The following is a 12,716-nucleotide window of genomic DNA, read 5'->3' as shown; positions in this document are numbered from 1 at the left end:
TCTTGAGAAAACAAATTTTCATTTTCTCGACATCTCGATAAAATATTTCCGTTATCACGAGAAAACTAATTTTTGTTTTCTCGACATCCTCGATAAAATTAGTCTGTTATCTTGAGGAGACAATTTTAAAAAATAACGATATTGCACGTCCTCTCTCAGCTTCCATATTAACCAAACAACTCTCAACCTGAGTTAAAGGCCAGGGAAGAAGATGGGATTTGAAAACAGGCCATGAGCGGGCCATCCTAACATTCAGAAGGCCCCCGTCTCATCTCTGGTTCAGCCTGAACTTTCAGGCAGTCAACAAAAACAGACCACCACACCTTGCTGGGGTGTAAGGAATAATCAGGTCACTATGGTAGGTGGGGGGGAATCGCTTTAAAACTTTGAAGGTAAGCTGGAGACCCTTGATTTTTATCCTAAACTGCATGGGAAGCCAATGTGTGCTATGGGCGGACATCCAAAGCTCTACCAGACAAACGAATGACAACAGCACAGACCTTTTACTCACTAGAGACCAACCAGACAATAAACTCATGTGACGTTCTGAGGACCCCAGCAGATGCCGAAGGCATAGCGTGGGCAGATGTTACAAAACGAGTACTGAGCGGGTGAGAGATGCGCCACGCGGGATGAGCTGTTCGAGCCCCCTGACAAACGGGTGCACTTTCCTGTGACGATGGGGGTCCTGCTCCACGCTCCCATCTGGCTTCTGGGAAGCTCTTGAACCCGACACCCTCAGTAATGTCACCGGATGAGCTGGACAGTGAAGACATCAACAACAAGGCAAGGGGATGGTGCAAAAAGGTGGGAAGTGCTTTAATTTAAAATGTCAAAACCAAAAAACAAAAGTATTCAAATAAATAGTGCAGCGTGTCAAACGTTTTTAACTGAATCAGTAATCCATTAAAAAGGGAAAAGACGCAGACGTTTAAAACGAGATTAAAATCCTGCTGACTACATTGGGGTCAAGCTCTGTTCCTTCCCATATCTCTCCAGCTCACCCAAGGTCAACTCAGCGGGAGAGACTTCAGCAGTCGCGGTCCTCTCACTACCAACTTCCATCATGGCTGCCTCCGCCGGCATCTGCCTGACCGCTCGGGCGGACTTTTCTCTGATCGTACCCACTCTTTTAACTCAGTGGGCCCAATCCTGTCCCTCGAGCGTCGATCACACGCTCCATCTGGGACCCCTGACCACGCTGACCTCTCTCTTTCACAGCGGGATGGCTCGTCCACTCTCTTTCCCCAATGCTGCACTCTCGCTCTCCGCCTCTTCCTTTCTTTCACCGTCATTTTTCTCTCCCATCCACCTCGCGCTTCTCCTATTTATTACGGGGACGTGGCTCAGGTGTGCAGATTAGCAGCTCTAAGCATTAATTACGGATGCGGACGATTCCTCACCTGTGCACTTAAGCGAGGAAACGCCCGCCTCACGAAGCCCCACTACCACGTCCCCTCTATAAGCCACGACTGCAGCGATTATTTATTTAAACCCTGGGCTCTCATCTGAGCCGTGGACCCGCTATGCCACATTTAACACTCAACAGGCTAACAGCCCCACTGACCTTCTGAGTCCATGTCCAGAGTTTGTGGATTCATTAAGATGGAGGACCATTCACTGTAGGATATGTCCTTCACGATCACGATCAGACAACAAGAAACTTAAGCGTTTAGCACCTCTTAGAAGGATCTATGGGCCAGACGGCTACAAAAACTAAATCAATTAAAAGAGAGAACAGCACACGGATTGTAAAATCGATTGGAGTAAAAGCTGCGGCCATGCTGTGGGGGTCCCCCAGGACTAAACTTGAAAACCACTGCAGGCGACGAGGAAACGTTCTGTTTATTGTGTTTAATTAGTTATTTACTTCTGCTAGCTCATTGTCTGCTCTTATTTATCTATTAAGTCAAGTGGCTTGTTTGCTCTCAAATTAATTCTAAGTGATTTCTAATTAGCCACAGCGGCATTTACAGGTGTTCTGAATTAAAAAAAGAAACAACTCTTGTGAAATGCCAGACTGAATAACTAGCAGTGCAGTGGGGTCACAGCACAGGCAAAGCCCACCTGCCTCTCCTTTTTTAACAACGCAAAATTTCCCGCTGCGAAAAATAAATGGGCAAAAAAGGGATCAGGAGATGGGGTGAAATATAAAATACAGCAAAATCAAGAAAATCCATCCATCCATCCATTATCCAACCTACTATATCCTAATTACAGGGTCATGGGGGTCTGCTGGTCCCAACACAGGGTGCACAACCCACCGCAGATCAAGAAAATCAGACACCATAAAACAAAACGACAAAATGGTCATAACAGACATGAACAGGCCTCAAAATGCATAAAAAATTTGGAAACAGGCCACATCCCAGGCAGCCTGACCCCACACTCAAAAGGCTTCGGGCTTCATAATAATAATAATCTCTCTATTATAATAAAAAAATCTTGGGTCGAGACGTGATCTTCTCGGAAAGACACTTTGACGTCACGTGAGACTAGACTTTACAATTTTAGGAAACAAGACCCATGAGACGGTGACTTTTGCACGTCATGCCCTACTTAGAAACAAGCAGACTGGCAGCACATCCCGTTTTTTAGTTATGATGTTCCAGGTCTTGGACAACTAGGGTGACTGGACAGTAAAGGCTGATAACCATTTTGATAAATACGGGTAATTCTACTAGGGGTGACACACGTTACTAGCAGCTGTGACTTGTTTACCTTGTCATCCATCCATCCATCCATTTTCCAACCCGCTGAATCCGAACACAGGGTCACGGGGGTCTGCCCTAGCCAATCCCAGCCAACACAGGGCACAAGGCAGGAACCAATCCCGGGCAGGGTGCCAACCCACCGCAGGACACACACAAACACACCCACACACCAAGCACACACTAGGGCCAATTTAGAATCGCCAATCCACCTAACCTGCATGTCTTTGGACTGTGGGAGGAAACCGGAGCGCCCGGAGGAAACCCACGGCAGACACGGGAAGAACATGCAAACTCCACGCAGGGAGGACCCGGGAAGTGAACTCACCCACTGCGCCACCGTGCCACCCAACTCCAGATATCGTGCTGATATATTATGCTGATTTTCAAAACTGTCAAAACGTCAATGATGTGTATCTCAAAAACCTGATGTGCTAGCTTATCATATATGAGATCAGTGTAAAAAACCTAATAAAGAGCAGGTCGGAAGTTCCCAGTAGCAAACAAAAAATATTTTTTTGTAGACCAGTGTAATTGTTCAATATATTATTCATTTGATATGATTTGTTGTTGATGGTTCCTTAATGTACATAATATAAAAATATAATCTCTGTCTTGCTGTTTACTCCTCAAATATCCATCCCCATATCTGAGTATACAAGAAAGTCGAGGGGAGAACACTCCTGATTTTTGAAAATAAAGCAGCGCTGAATGAGAGACTGACTGGATCATCATACAAGATCAGCATATTGTTGCTGACCAATCACTTTTGCTTTAAAAACATCATTTAACAACACAGCGACGCAAACAAAGTTAGGTAGGTGAAGAGAGTCTGCCAAGTGATAAAAAAACTAAATATACTAATAGGTTTTTGTACTTGTTCTATGTTTATTAATTTATCTTTTTTAGTTCATAATCACAACTCAAAATACCTGATATTGTGAAAGTAATCCATTAGCAGAATTATATTTTAAAATATTTGTCTCCCTTTTTTCAATGTTTTTCTCTCTCTCAAAATAGATAGTTGAAATATCATATTCTTATTCTTAACATCAGCCTTATCATACATATTACATACCAGGGATTTTTCCGGCCTTACATCCAAAGCTGTTGCGGTAGGCCCCAGGTTTCCTGTAATCCTACTCTGGATAAACAGGTTTAGATTAATGTCATACAGTCATATGAAAAAGTTTGTGACCCCCTCTCAGCCTGTATAATAATTGACTCTCCTTTCACCAATAAAGATATCAGTGGTCTGTCTTTCATTTCCTAGGAGTACTGCGGTGTTTTCCAAACAAAGATTTTTAGTGACGCAGTATTTAGTTGTATGAAATGAAATCAAATGTGAAAAACTGGCTGTGCACAAATGTGGGTCCCCTTGTCATTGTGCTGATTTGAATGCCTGTCACTGCTCAATGCTGACTACTTGGTTGATGAGCTCATTAAGCCTTGAACTTCACAGACAGGTATGTCCCATCATGAGATATAAAGGGATTTAAGGTGGTCAATTACAAGTTGGGCTTCCTTCCCTTTGACTCTCCTCTGAAGAGTGACAGCATGGGATCCTCAAAGCAACTCTCCAAAGATCTGAAAACAAAGATTGTTGAGTCTCCTGGTTTAGGGGAAGGCGACAAAAAGCCATCTCAGAGGTTTAAACTGTCAGTTTCTGTAACTGTAAGGAATGGAATCAGGAAATGGAAGGCCACAGGCACAGTTGCTGTTAAACCCAGCAGGTCTGGCAGGCCAAGACAAATACAGGAGTGGCATATGAGCAGGATTGTGAGAATGGTGACAGACAACCCACAGATCACCTCCAAAGACCTGCAAGAACATCTTGCTGCAGATGGTGTATCTGTACATCGTTCTACAATTCAGCGCAATTTGCACAAAGAACATCTCTATGGCAGGGTGATGAGCAAGAAGCCCTTTCTGCACTCACGCCACAAACAGAGTCGCTTGTTGTATGCCAATGCTCATTTAGACAAGCCAGATTGATTCTGGAACAAAGTGCTTTGGACTGATGAGACAAGAAGTGAGTTATTTGGTCAGAACAAAAAGCGCTTCGCATGGTGGAAGAAGAACACCGCATTCCAAGACAAACACCTACTGTCAAATTTGGTGGAGGGTTCATCATGCTGTGGGGCTGTGTGGCTAGTTCAGGGACTGGGGCCCTTGTTAAAGTCGAGGGTCAGATGAATTCAACCCAATATCAAAAAATTCTTCAGGATAATGTTCAAGCATCAGTCACAAAGTTGAAGTTACGCAGGGGTTGGATATTCCAACAAGACAATGACCCAAAACACAGTTGGAAATCTACAAAAGCATTCATGCAGAGTGAGAAGTACAATGTTCTGGAATGGCCGTCACAGTCCCCTGACTTGAATATCATCGACAATCTATGGGATGATTTGAAGCAGGCTGTCCATCAAATTGAACTGAACTGGAGAGATTTTGTATGAAGAATGGTCAACAATACCTCCATCCAGAATCAGACACTCGTCAAAGGCTATAGGAGGACAGCATCTAGAGGACAAAAGGAGGCTCAACTAAATATTAATGTCATATCTCTGTTGGGGTGCCCACATTTATGCACCTGTCTAATTTTGTGATGATGCATATTTCATATTTTCTGTTAATTCAATAAACTTCATGTCACTGCTGAAATACTACTGTGTCCATAAGGCATGTCAGATATTAAAAGGAAGTTCAGCCATTGAGAAACAAAAATCCAAAGAATTAAGAGGGGTTCCCAGACTTGTTCATATGACTGTAGATATTGCTCTTCATCTCAGATGCTGTCTCTGTTGTTTTATGCCTGTCTGTACTCCTATTACCTGCTCTTGCTCTGCTCATTATGGGTTTACTGTCCTTTATGTCTCACTGCCCTTAACCTTCACACTACATGCTTGTTATTCTTTGTTTCCCTCAATACAGCCAGGTGGGGTCTGCACACTCATTCAAGTCTAAGAGTCCTGTTCTTCCTAAGCCCCCGTGATTTTCATGAGAAAATATTTTGGAAATTATAAAATTGTGTAAAATTATTCATATTCAGTATCAAGTTTTGATTATGCTTGTTTTTTTCAGACTAAAACAAAACCAGACAGTAAGCTTCCACTAACATTAAACTTGTATCCAAATCTGTTAAGTGTACGGTTCTGTCTGATTGTGACACAAAACTAAACTCCGTAGGAGCTCCATGCTATAATTACAAAAACTAAAACTAAAACAGATATAAAAATAAATGTCTTTGTGAAATAAAAACTAAACTAAAACTAAAAATACATGATGAAGGAAAACTAAAACTAAACTGAATTTCCAATTAAGGTGAGAAAAAATATAGAAATAAACACAAATATAAAAAGGTAAAACTATAATAACCTTGATCTCGACTTTTTTCCACCAACTCTGGGCGATGTCAGAGATGAGTACTGGGAAAGATTTCATCAAGGGGATGGAAAACCGATATCGGGGGAAAATGCACTCCGAGCATGATGGGTGACTACTGTTGGTTCTTGCAAAGAGAGACGGATGTGCAGTACAACATTTCTGGGTACGCTGACCTCACTTGAGATAAATTGACATAAATACACTTTTAACGTTTCTCTGGTATCGTCTTCTGGTTTGTTTTCAGAATAAACACATCACAACAATTTCGGTGGGACAGAGTCCAAACTCCAGATATCATGTTGACATATTGATATTCAAAAGTGTCAAAACGTCAATGATGTGTATCTCAAAAACCTGACGTGCTGGCTTATCATATATGAGATCAGCGTATAAAACGTAATAAAGAGCTGGTTGGAAGTATTTTTTCGTAGACCAGTGTTATATTGTATTGCTGGGATTCTCGTCATCTTCCCCACAACACCCTCCTCTGAACAGATGGATGGGCTACAACTCTGGACTGTTTTTCAAATCCTCTGAGAATTTGGTTCCTTTATTGCTCCACTGGTTATTGCTCCCCATTACCAGCCCTTTAAAGATTACAAAGGTGGTGACACGGTGACAAACAGGACACACCGATTGAAGCAGAAGCATAGTGAACCGTACCTGCAGGTTATCACACATGTCCTGGCTGTACGTGATGCGCTGAATCTCTGTTGGAGAGCTCAGGTACAGCGCTTGTCCTCCGTTCGTGAAGCAGAAGGTGCGTGCGATCCTCATGTCGGTCAAAGGCAAGTAGTTGATATCCAGTAATGGCCGGAGACTGGGCAGGCTGAAAGGACAAAACAAAGAAAAGCAATTGAACGTACGGTCGACGTCAGAGGAACAAGCCGTTCATAGGTACAGAGCCCTGAAAAAGAACGTGACCCCCTTCCTGGTTATTGAAAAAGTTTTGACACCTCTGGATTACCAGAAGGCTACTGATGAGGTCCCACGTGAGGGGCCGGAAGGCTGGAATTCAAGGCGTAATGTGGGGATGGCTACAAAACTGGCTGAGGTTTACGGGACAATGAAGTGATGTGTGGTCGAAGGTTCGAGGCAAACAGCAGGCAGACATCAGATGTAGAGTAAAAAAGACAATTTCTTTATTCTTGGTAAGCAGAGAGACCACTGCAGCCCCTGTCAGCTTGTGTCACTGACAGTTACCAGCACCCTCTTGGGGGGGTGAGCTTCAATTTATAACAGAGACTTACATCTTACAGAGACAGTTTGTCATGGGATAAGGTTACACAATTCTTTGGGGGAATTTAGTAATATTACAACACATTTGTTCAAAACGACTGAAGAAGAAGTGAAAAAACCTATTACTGTTGATTAAACAAAAATCACAGACGTTTGGAAAATAAAAAAAATAAAAAAGATTAGCAGTTATTATTAATAATCAATTAATCCATAGCCTATTAATACAAACTAGTGATATACTTCTTGTTGTTAAAATGATTATACAGGTAATAGTTTCCCTCTTTTAACAATCTTAATGCATTCATATGATTAACACAAAGAACTCTTATACTTGCAAATATATACACATATACATTTTCTTAGCATCAGCTGGTTTGCATAATAATATATTTTCCATCCACCCAAATGCACACAGATAGTAATCATCGAGGCATTTTAGATTTGTTTATCTAAGTACAAAAATAGGTCAAAAGGTCCTCAGTCCAAGATTCTTTGTTCAACTATTATTTAATATATTGATTTTAATTTTTTTATTATTCCACAGATGTTAAAAGCAGTAAGTCTCAGTGCTGCGGTTCCTTTACAATACAGGATGGCACAGGAAAAAGGGGACATTTTGGAATTAGGTGTTGGCAACCCTGGGTCGTGGCCAGTTGTTTGTGACCTCAATCAGGACCCCTCGCCATTAGTTATAATGGAGCAGTGGAGTGGTGCTCAATGAGCATTCACTGTGAGAGACTTTTATAAGAATGGCGATAGTGTGAGTTTTGGCGTCATTACCAGTTAGGACCGTGTCTCGTCTGCTCATGAGATGACAACACGGGTGCGTAATTTCGAAGAAACGGGTTCAGCCTTAAAAAAGAAGTCCCCAGGTGGAGGCGTTTCACATACTGCCCGTTATATCGATGGCAGCTATTCGACGATTGCTCTTGGAAAGCACGTCATTTCACACAACGGTGACATTCCATGGCCTCGGAGATCCCCAGATCTCACTGTTTGTGAAAACCAATACTGTAATATGACTGCAAGAGTTGAATTTGCACCCCGCAGGTGACCAGGTAGTTGTTCAAAGCAGCCCAACTTTATTATCGGCTGAGTTTGTACTTGAGTTTTCAAGTTTTAATGCTTAAAGTCTTAAGGTGTTATTTTATTTTTGACTATGATTCAAGAAATTTAGTTATGTTATAGCAAAAAATATATATAAAGCTTGAGAAAAAAATGTCCTATTTTAAGGCTTAATTATTGTTCTGTTGTTATACTCGGGCCAAGTTTTCTGTTGATAGCAAACTTGGCGGACCAGAACGAAAATGAACGTGCACCCTGGTCACAGAGTGTACACTCCTGAAAAGTCACTCCAAAGGTGACAGGACTGTCAATCAATCCTTTGGGGCTAATTGAGGATATTTAAGGTATTGACGTTAGCAACTGGGTGTAACCAATCATGTTGAAGGTTTTCTGATGATGTCAAGAATTCCTTGGAATTGTGATCTAATCAATGAATTGTATAAACAGAGGCCGGAGGACGCGCCTTTCCTTTGTAACTCTTGCTAATAAGATGTGCTGTGAGTGTTGCTTCTTGGAAGACTTCGATAATAAAGAAGAATGATTGGTGATTTCTCCTATTTGTGTTCACTACCTGGGCTGGACGCCCCTTGGGGGGGGGGGGGGGGGGGGTGTCCATTAAATTTCTTCCACAATAACTGCATAAGGACAGCTCCGCGTATGGCTGCTAACGGCGACAGCTGCATAAAGACAGCTAAATAACAAGAACAAAAAAACGGTAGATGGAGAATTCTTGTAAATAAAGCAACCTCTTTGTCTCAGTTGTGCTCAGTTTTTTTTACTGCCTTGACTTTTTGGGCTTCCATTTGTGGTTATTTCAATTAATGCTTTCCTCACAAAGGATTTTACAACATTTTTTTTAAAGGATCAAATTAATGTAAGCAATTTTATGATCAGGATTTTTGTTTGCTAATTTTTCCCATAAGCCAGTGGTGTACAGTTATCCTGTCTCGTAAATTGAATTTTTGAATAAGCCTGAGCCCGATTTTAGTCCTGTGAAGGCCAAAAAAGCCTGCCATTTAAATTTGGGGATAGGCTGCCAAGTGTGAGGCCCAGGCCTCTTCTTATCAGGATTTTTGTTTGCTAATTTTTCCCATAAGCCAGAGGTTTACAGTTATCCTCTCTTCTAAATGGAATTTGTGAATAAGCCTGAGCCCCATTGTACTGTTGTGTTGGCCAGAAATGCCTGCCATTTGAGTTTGGGGATAGGCTGCCAAGTGTGAGGCCCAGGCCTCTCCTGATCAGGATTTTTATTTGCTAATTTTTCCCATAAGCCAGTGGTGTACAGTTATCCAGTCTCCTAAATTGAATTTTTGAATAAGCCTGATCCCCATTTTAGTCCTGTGTGGGCCACAAAAGCCTGCCATTTGAATTTGGGGATAGGCTGCCTGGTGTGAGGCTCAGGCCTCTCCTGATCAGGATTTTTCTTTGCTAATTTTTCCCATAAGCCAGATGTTTTATGGTTATACTTTCTCTAAAATAGAATTTTGAATAAGCCTGAGCCCCATTTTAGTCCTGTGTGGGCCAGAAAAGCCTGCCATTTGAGTTTGGGGATAGGCTGCCTGGTGTGATGCTCAGGCCTCTTCTGATTAGGATTTTTGTTTGCTAATTTTTCCCATAAGCCAGAGGTTTACAGTTATTCTCTCTTCTAAATGGAATTTTTGAATAAGCCTGAGCCCCATTGTACTGTTGTGTTGGCCAGAAATGCCTGCCATTTGAGTTTGGGGATAGGCTGCCTAGTGTGAGGCCCAGGCCTCTCCTGATCAGGATTTTTATTTGCGAATTTTTCCCATAAGCCAATGGTGTACAGTTATCCAGTCTCCTAAATTGAATTTTTGAATAAGCCTGATCCCCATTTTAGTCCTGTGTGGGCCACAAAAGCCTGCCATTTGAATTTGGGGATAGGCTGCCTGGTGTGAGGCTCAGGCCTCTCCTGATCAGGATTTTTGTTTGCTAATTTTTCCCATAAGCCAGACGTTTTATGGTTATACTTTCTCTAAAATAGAATTTTGAATAAGCCTGAGCCCCATTTTACTCCTGTGTGGGCCAGAAAAGCCTGCCATTTGAGTTTGGGGATAGGCTGCCTGGTGTGATGCTCAGGCCTCTCCTGATCAGGACTTTTGTTTGCTAATTTTTCCCATAAGCCAGACGTTTTATGGTTATACTTTCTCTAAAATAGAATTTTGAATAAGCCTGAGCTCCATTTTAGTCCTGTGTGGGCCAAAAAAGCCTGCCATTTGAATTTGCGATAGGCTGCCAAGTGTGAGGCCCAGGCCTCTCCTGATCAGGATTTTTGTTTGTTATTTTTCCCATAAGCCAGAAGTTTTACGGTTATCCTGTCTCCTAAGTTGAATTTTTGAATAAGCCTGAGCCCCATTTTAGTCCTGTGTGGGCCAAAAAAGCTTGCCATTTGAGTTTGGGGATAGGCTGCCTGGTGTGAGGCCCAGACTTCGCCTGATCAGGTTTCTGTTTATTTTGGGGCCAGTTCAACCTTTTTTTTTGCTATTTTGAAGTGGCTAAAGCTCTATAATTTCCTCATTCCTTTTTCCAGTTTTTCTGCTGCATGAAAAGACACCCTTGCTGTGAAATTAATGACACACAAACAGGTTCCATTATACATTCTAAAAAAAATTTCAATCCCATTTTCGACATGCAGGACATGTTAGAGCCAGTATCCTGTAAGTAGTTTGTAAATCATTACCTTAGAGCCATGATGTGTCCATTTGCGCAGAAGCAAGCCAGGCAGACGCTATTGCAAAACATGACGACGTCGGCCCTCAGGACGAATGAGGCCTCCGTGATGCTGTGCACGTACAGACATGTGAAGGAAGGCAGGGCAAACACTTTGGCTTGTTTCTCCGAACAGACCACCGCAAACTGATAATCCCCCGTATCCTGAGACGAAGACGGTGAGAAATTGACGAGTTTCCGGCGGCGAAGCTTTTCGTCCTCCGAGCTGTTAAGGTCCCGCCACACTTCATAAGGGGGATGAATCTGCACGCCATTGCAGTCCAAGGAGGAAAACGTCAGCACTGCTCCTTTAAGTGTCAGCACCGTACCTATTGACATCAAAAACAAGATGGAAGGTAAATAACCGGCGTGCTGTTGATGATGACTCACCATGACTAGTAACAGTGGTAAATGTCGGCCCATATACGGTAGCACACCTACTGACAGCTACAAAGAGCCCATCACGTGGCTCAGAAAGTCTTCAGACCCTTCACGGTTTTACCTTTTATGATGTTGCAGCCTCACAATGTTAATTCATTTCTTCCTTCATCAAACATCACAGAATGGCAAAGCAAAAAAGGACTTTAGAAATGGTTACAAATTTGCTTAAAATAAATAACCGAAATATGTCATCCACTAATCCGCAAGTATCCAGACCCTTGGTTATGAATCAGGTGCATCTCGCTCTGCTGATCATCATTTCTAGAAGCTTCTTTAGAGTCCACTCAATCGATGGGACCCAATTAGGAAAGGCCTTCCCACAGATGAGGAAACACCAAGCCTTGGGGGTTGAAGGAATTTCCTGCAGAACTTAGAGACCCAATTGTGTCGAGGCACAGATCTGAGAAGGCATTGGTCACATTGAATTCCCCAAGTTGCACAGTGGCCTCCATAATTCTTAAATGGAAGACATTTGGAACATCCACAGAGCTGGCCCCCCAGCTAAACTGAGCCATCATGGGTGAAGGTGATACATCATGAAGCCATGAGTGGCACACCCAATCACCCAACAGGCATACAATAACTGGAAGACCACCGAATGTAAAAGTGCCAAGTCAGGTGGCCTCATCACACAATGAGGACGACTCGTAACAGAAGCATACAGAACATATACAGAGAGAGAGAGGGGTGTTAGGAGCAGGCGCACCCACCACATGACAAACCAACTCAGGATCCCAGATTAGGACCCGAGGGCAGCCGTGCAACAGGTGACACCTCAGCACCACACCAGTTCAGATGGAATTGGTCAGCGGGAGGTTTTTAATGGTGGCTGGAGTGCCAGTTCTGCCACCAACCCATAAGATCTTCCTGCAGGTTGGAGGGCCTACATGCAGATTAACGTCATACCCAAGACGGAGCAATGTCAGGTTAAGGGCCTTATTCAAGGGCCCAACGAAGTAGAGTCATTTTTGGCATTTACGGGATTCGACCCGATTCGAGCCACCACTCCGGCCACATATACAGAACCCCCCTCAATATGTGTACAAATGAGCAAACCAACCACAGGGACACTCATAAGGCACAGCTTCATTCATCACAGCTGACTTCATGAAGGGAGAGACCTTGGAGAACATCCGGTGCAAATAC

General features: G+C 42.8%; 1 protein-coding gene across 4 annotated transcripts in view; it reads right to left on the bottom strand.

Annotated features, from left to right (window-relative positions):
- The window catches only part of stxbp5l (syntaxin binding protein 5L), a 553,303-nt gene that overhangs the window by 20,548 nt on the left and 520,039 nt on the right, over positions 1-12,716 (bottom strand). For all 4 annotated transcript variants that reach the window (XM_051926381.1, XM_051926380.1, XM_051926382.1 and 1 more), the window contains 2 exons: positions 11,101-11,458; positions 6,762-6,927 (listed from right to left, as the gene is read on the bottom strand). In XM_051926381.1, coding sequence (XP_051782341.1) covers positions 6,762-6,927; positions 11,101-11,458 — 524 coding nt within the window. The remainder of the gene's footprint in view (positions 1-6,761; positions 6,928-11,100; positions 11,459-12,716) is intronic.

The sequence above is a fragment of the Erpetoichthys calabaricus genome, chromosome 4, assembly GCF_900747795.2.
Source record: "Erpetoichthys calabaricus chromosome 4, fErpCal1.3, whole genome shotgun sequence".
Lineage (NCBI taxonomy): Eukaryota > Metazoa > Chordata > Cladistia > Polypteriformes > Polypteridae > Erpetoichthys > Erpetoichthys calabaricus.
Note: the sequence above shows the minus strand (reverse complement) of the source record. Positions and strands in the feature narration are given on the sequence as shown.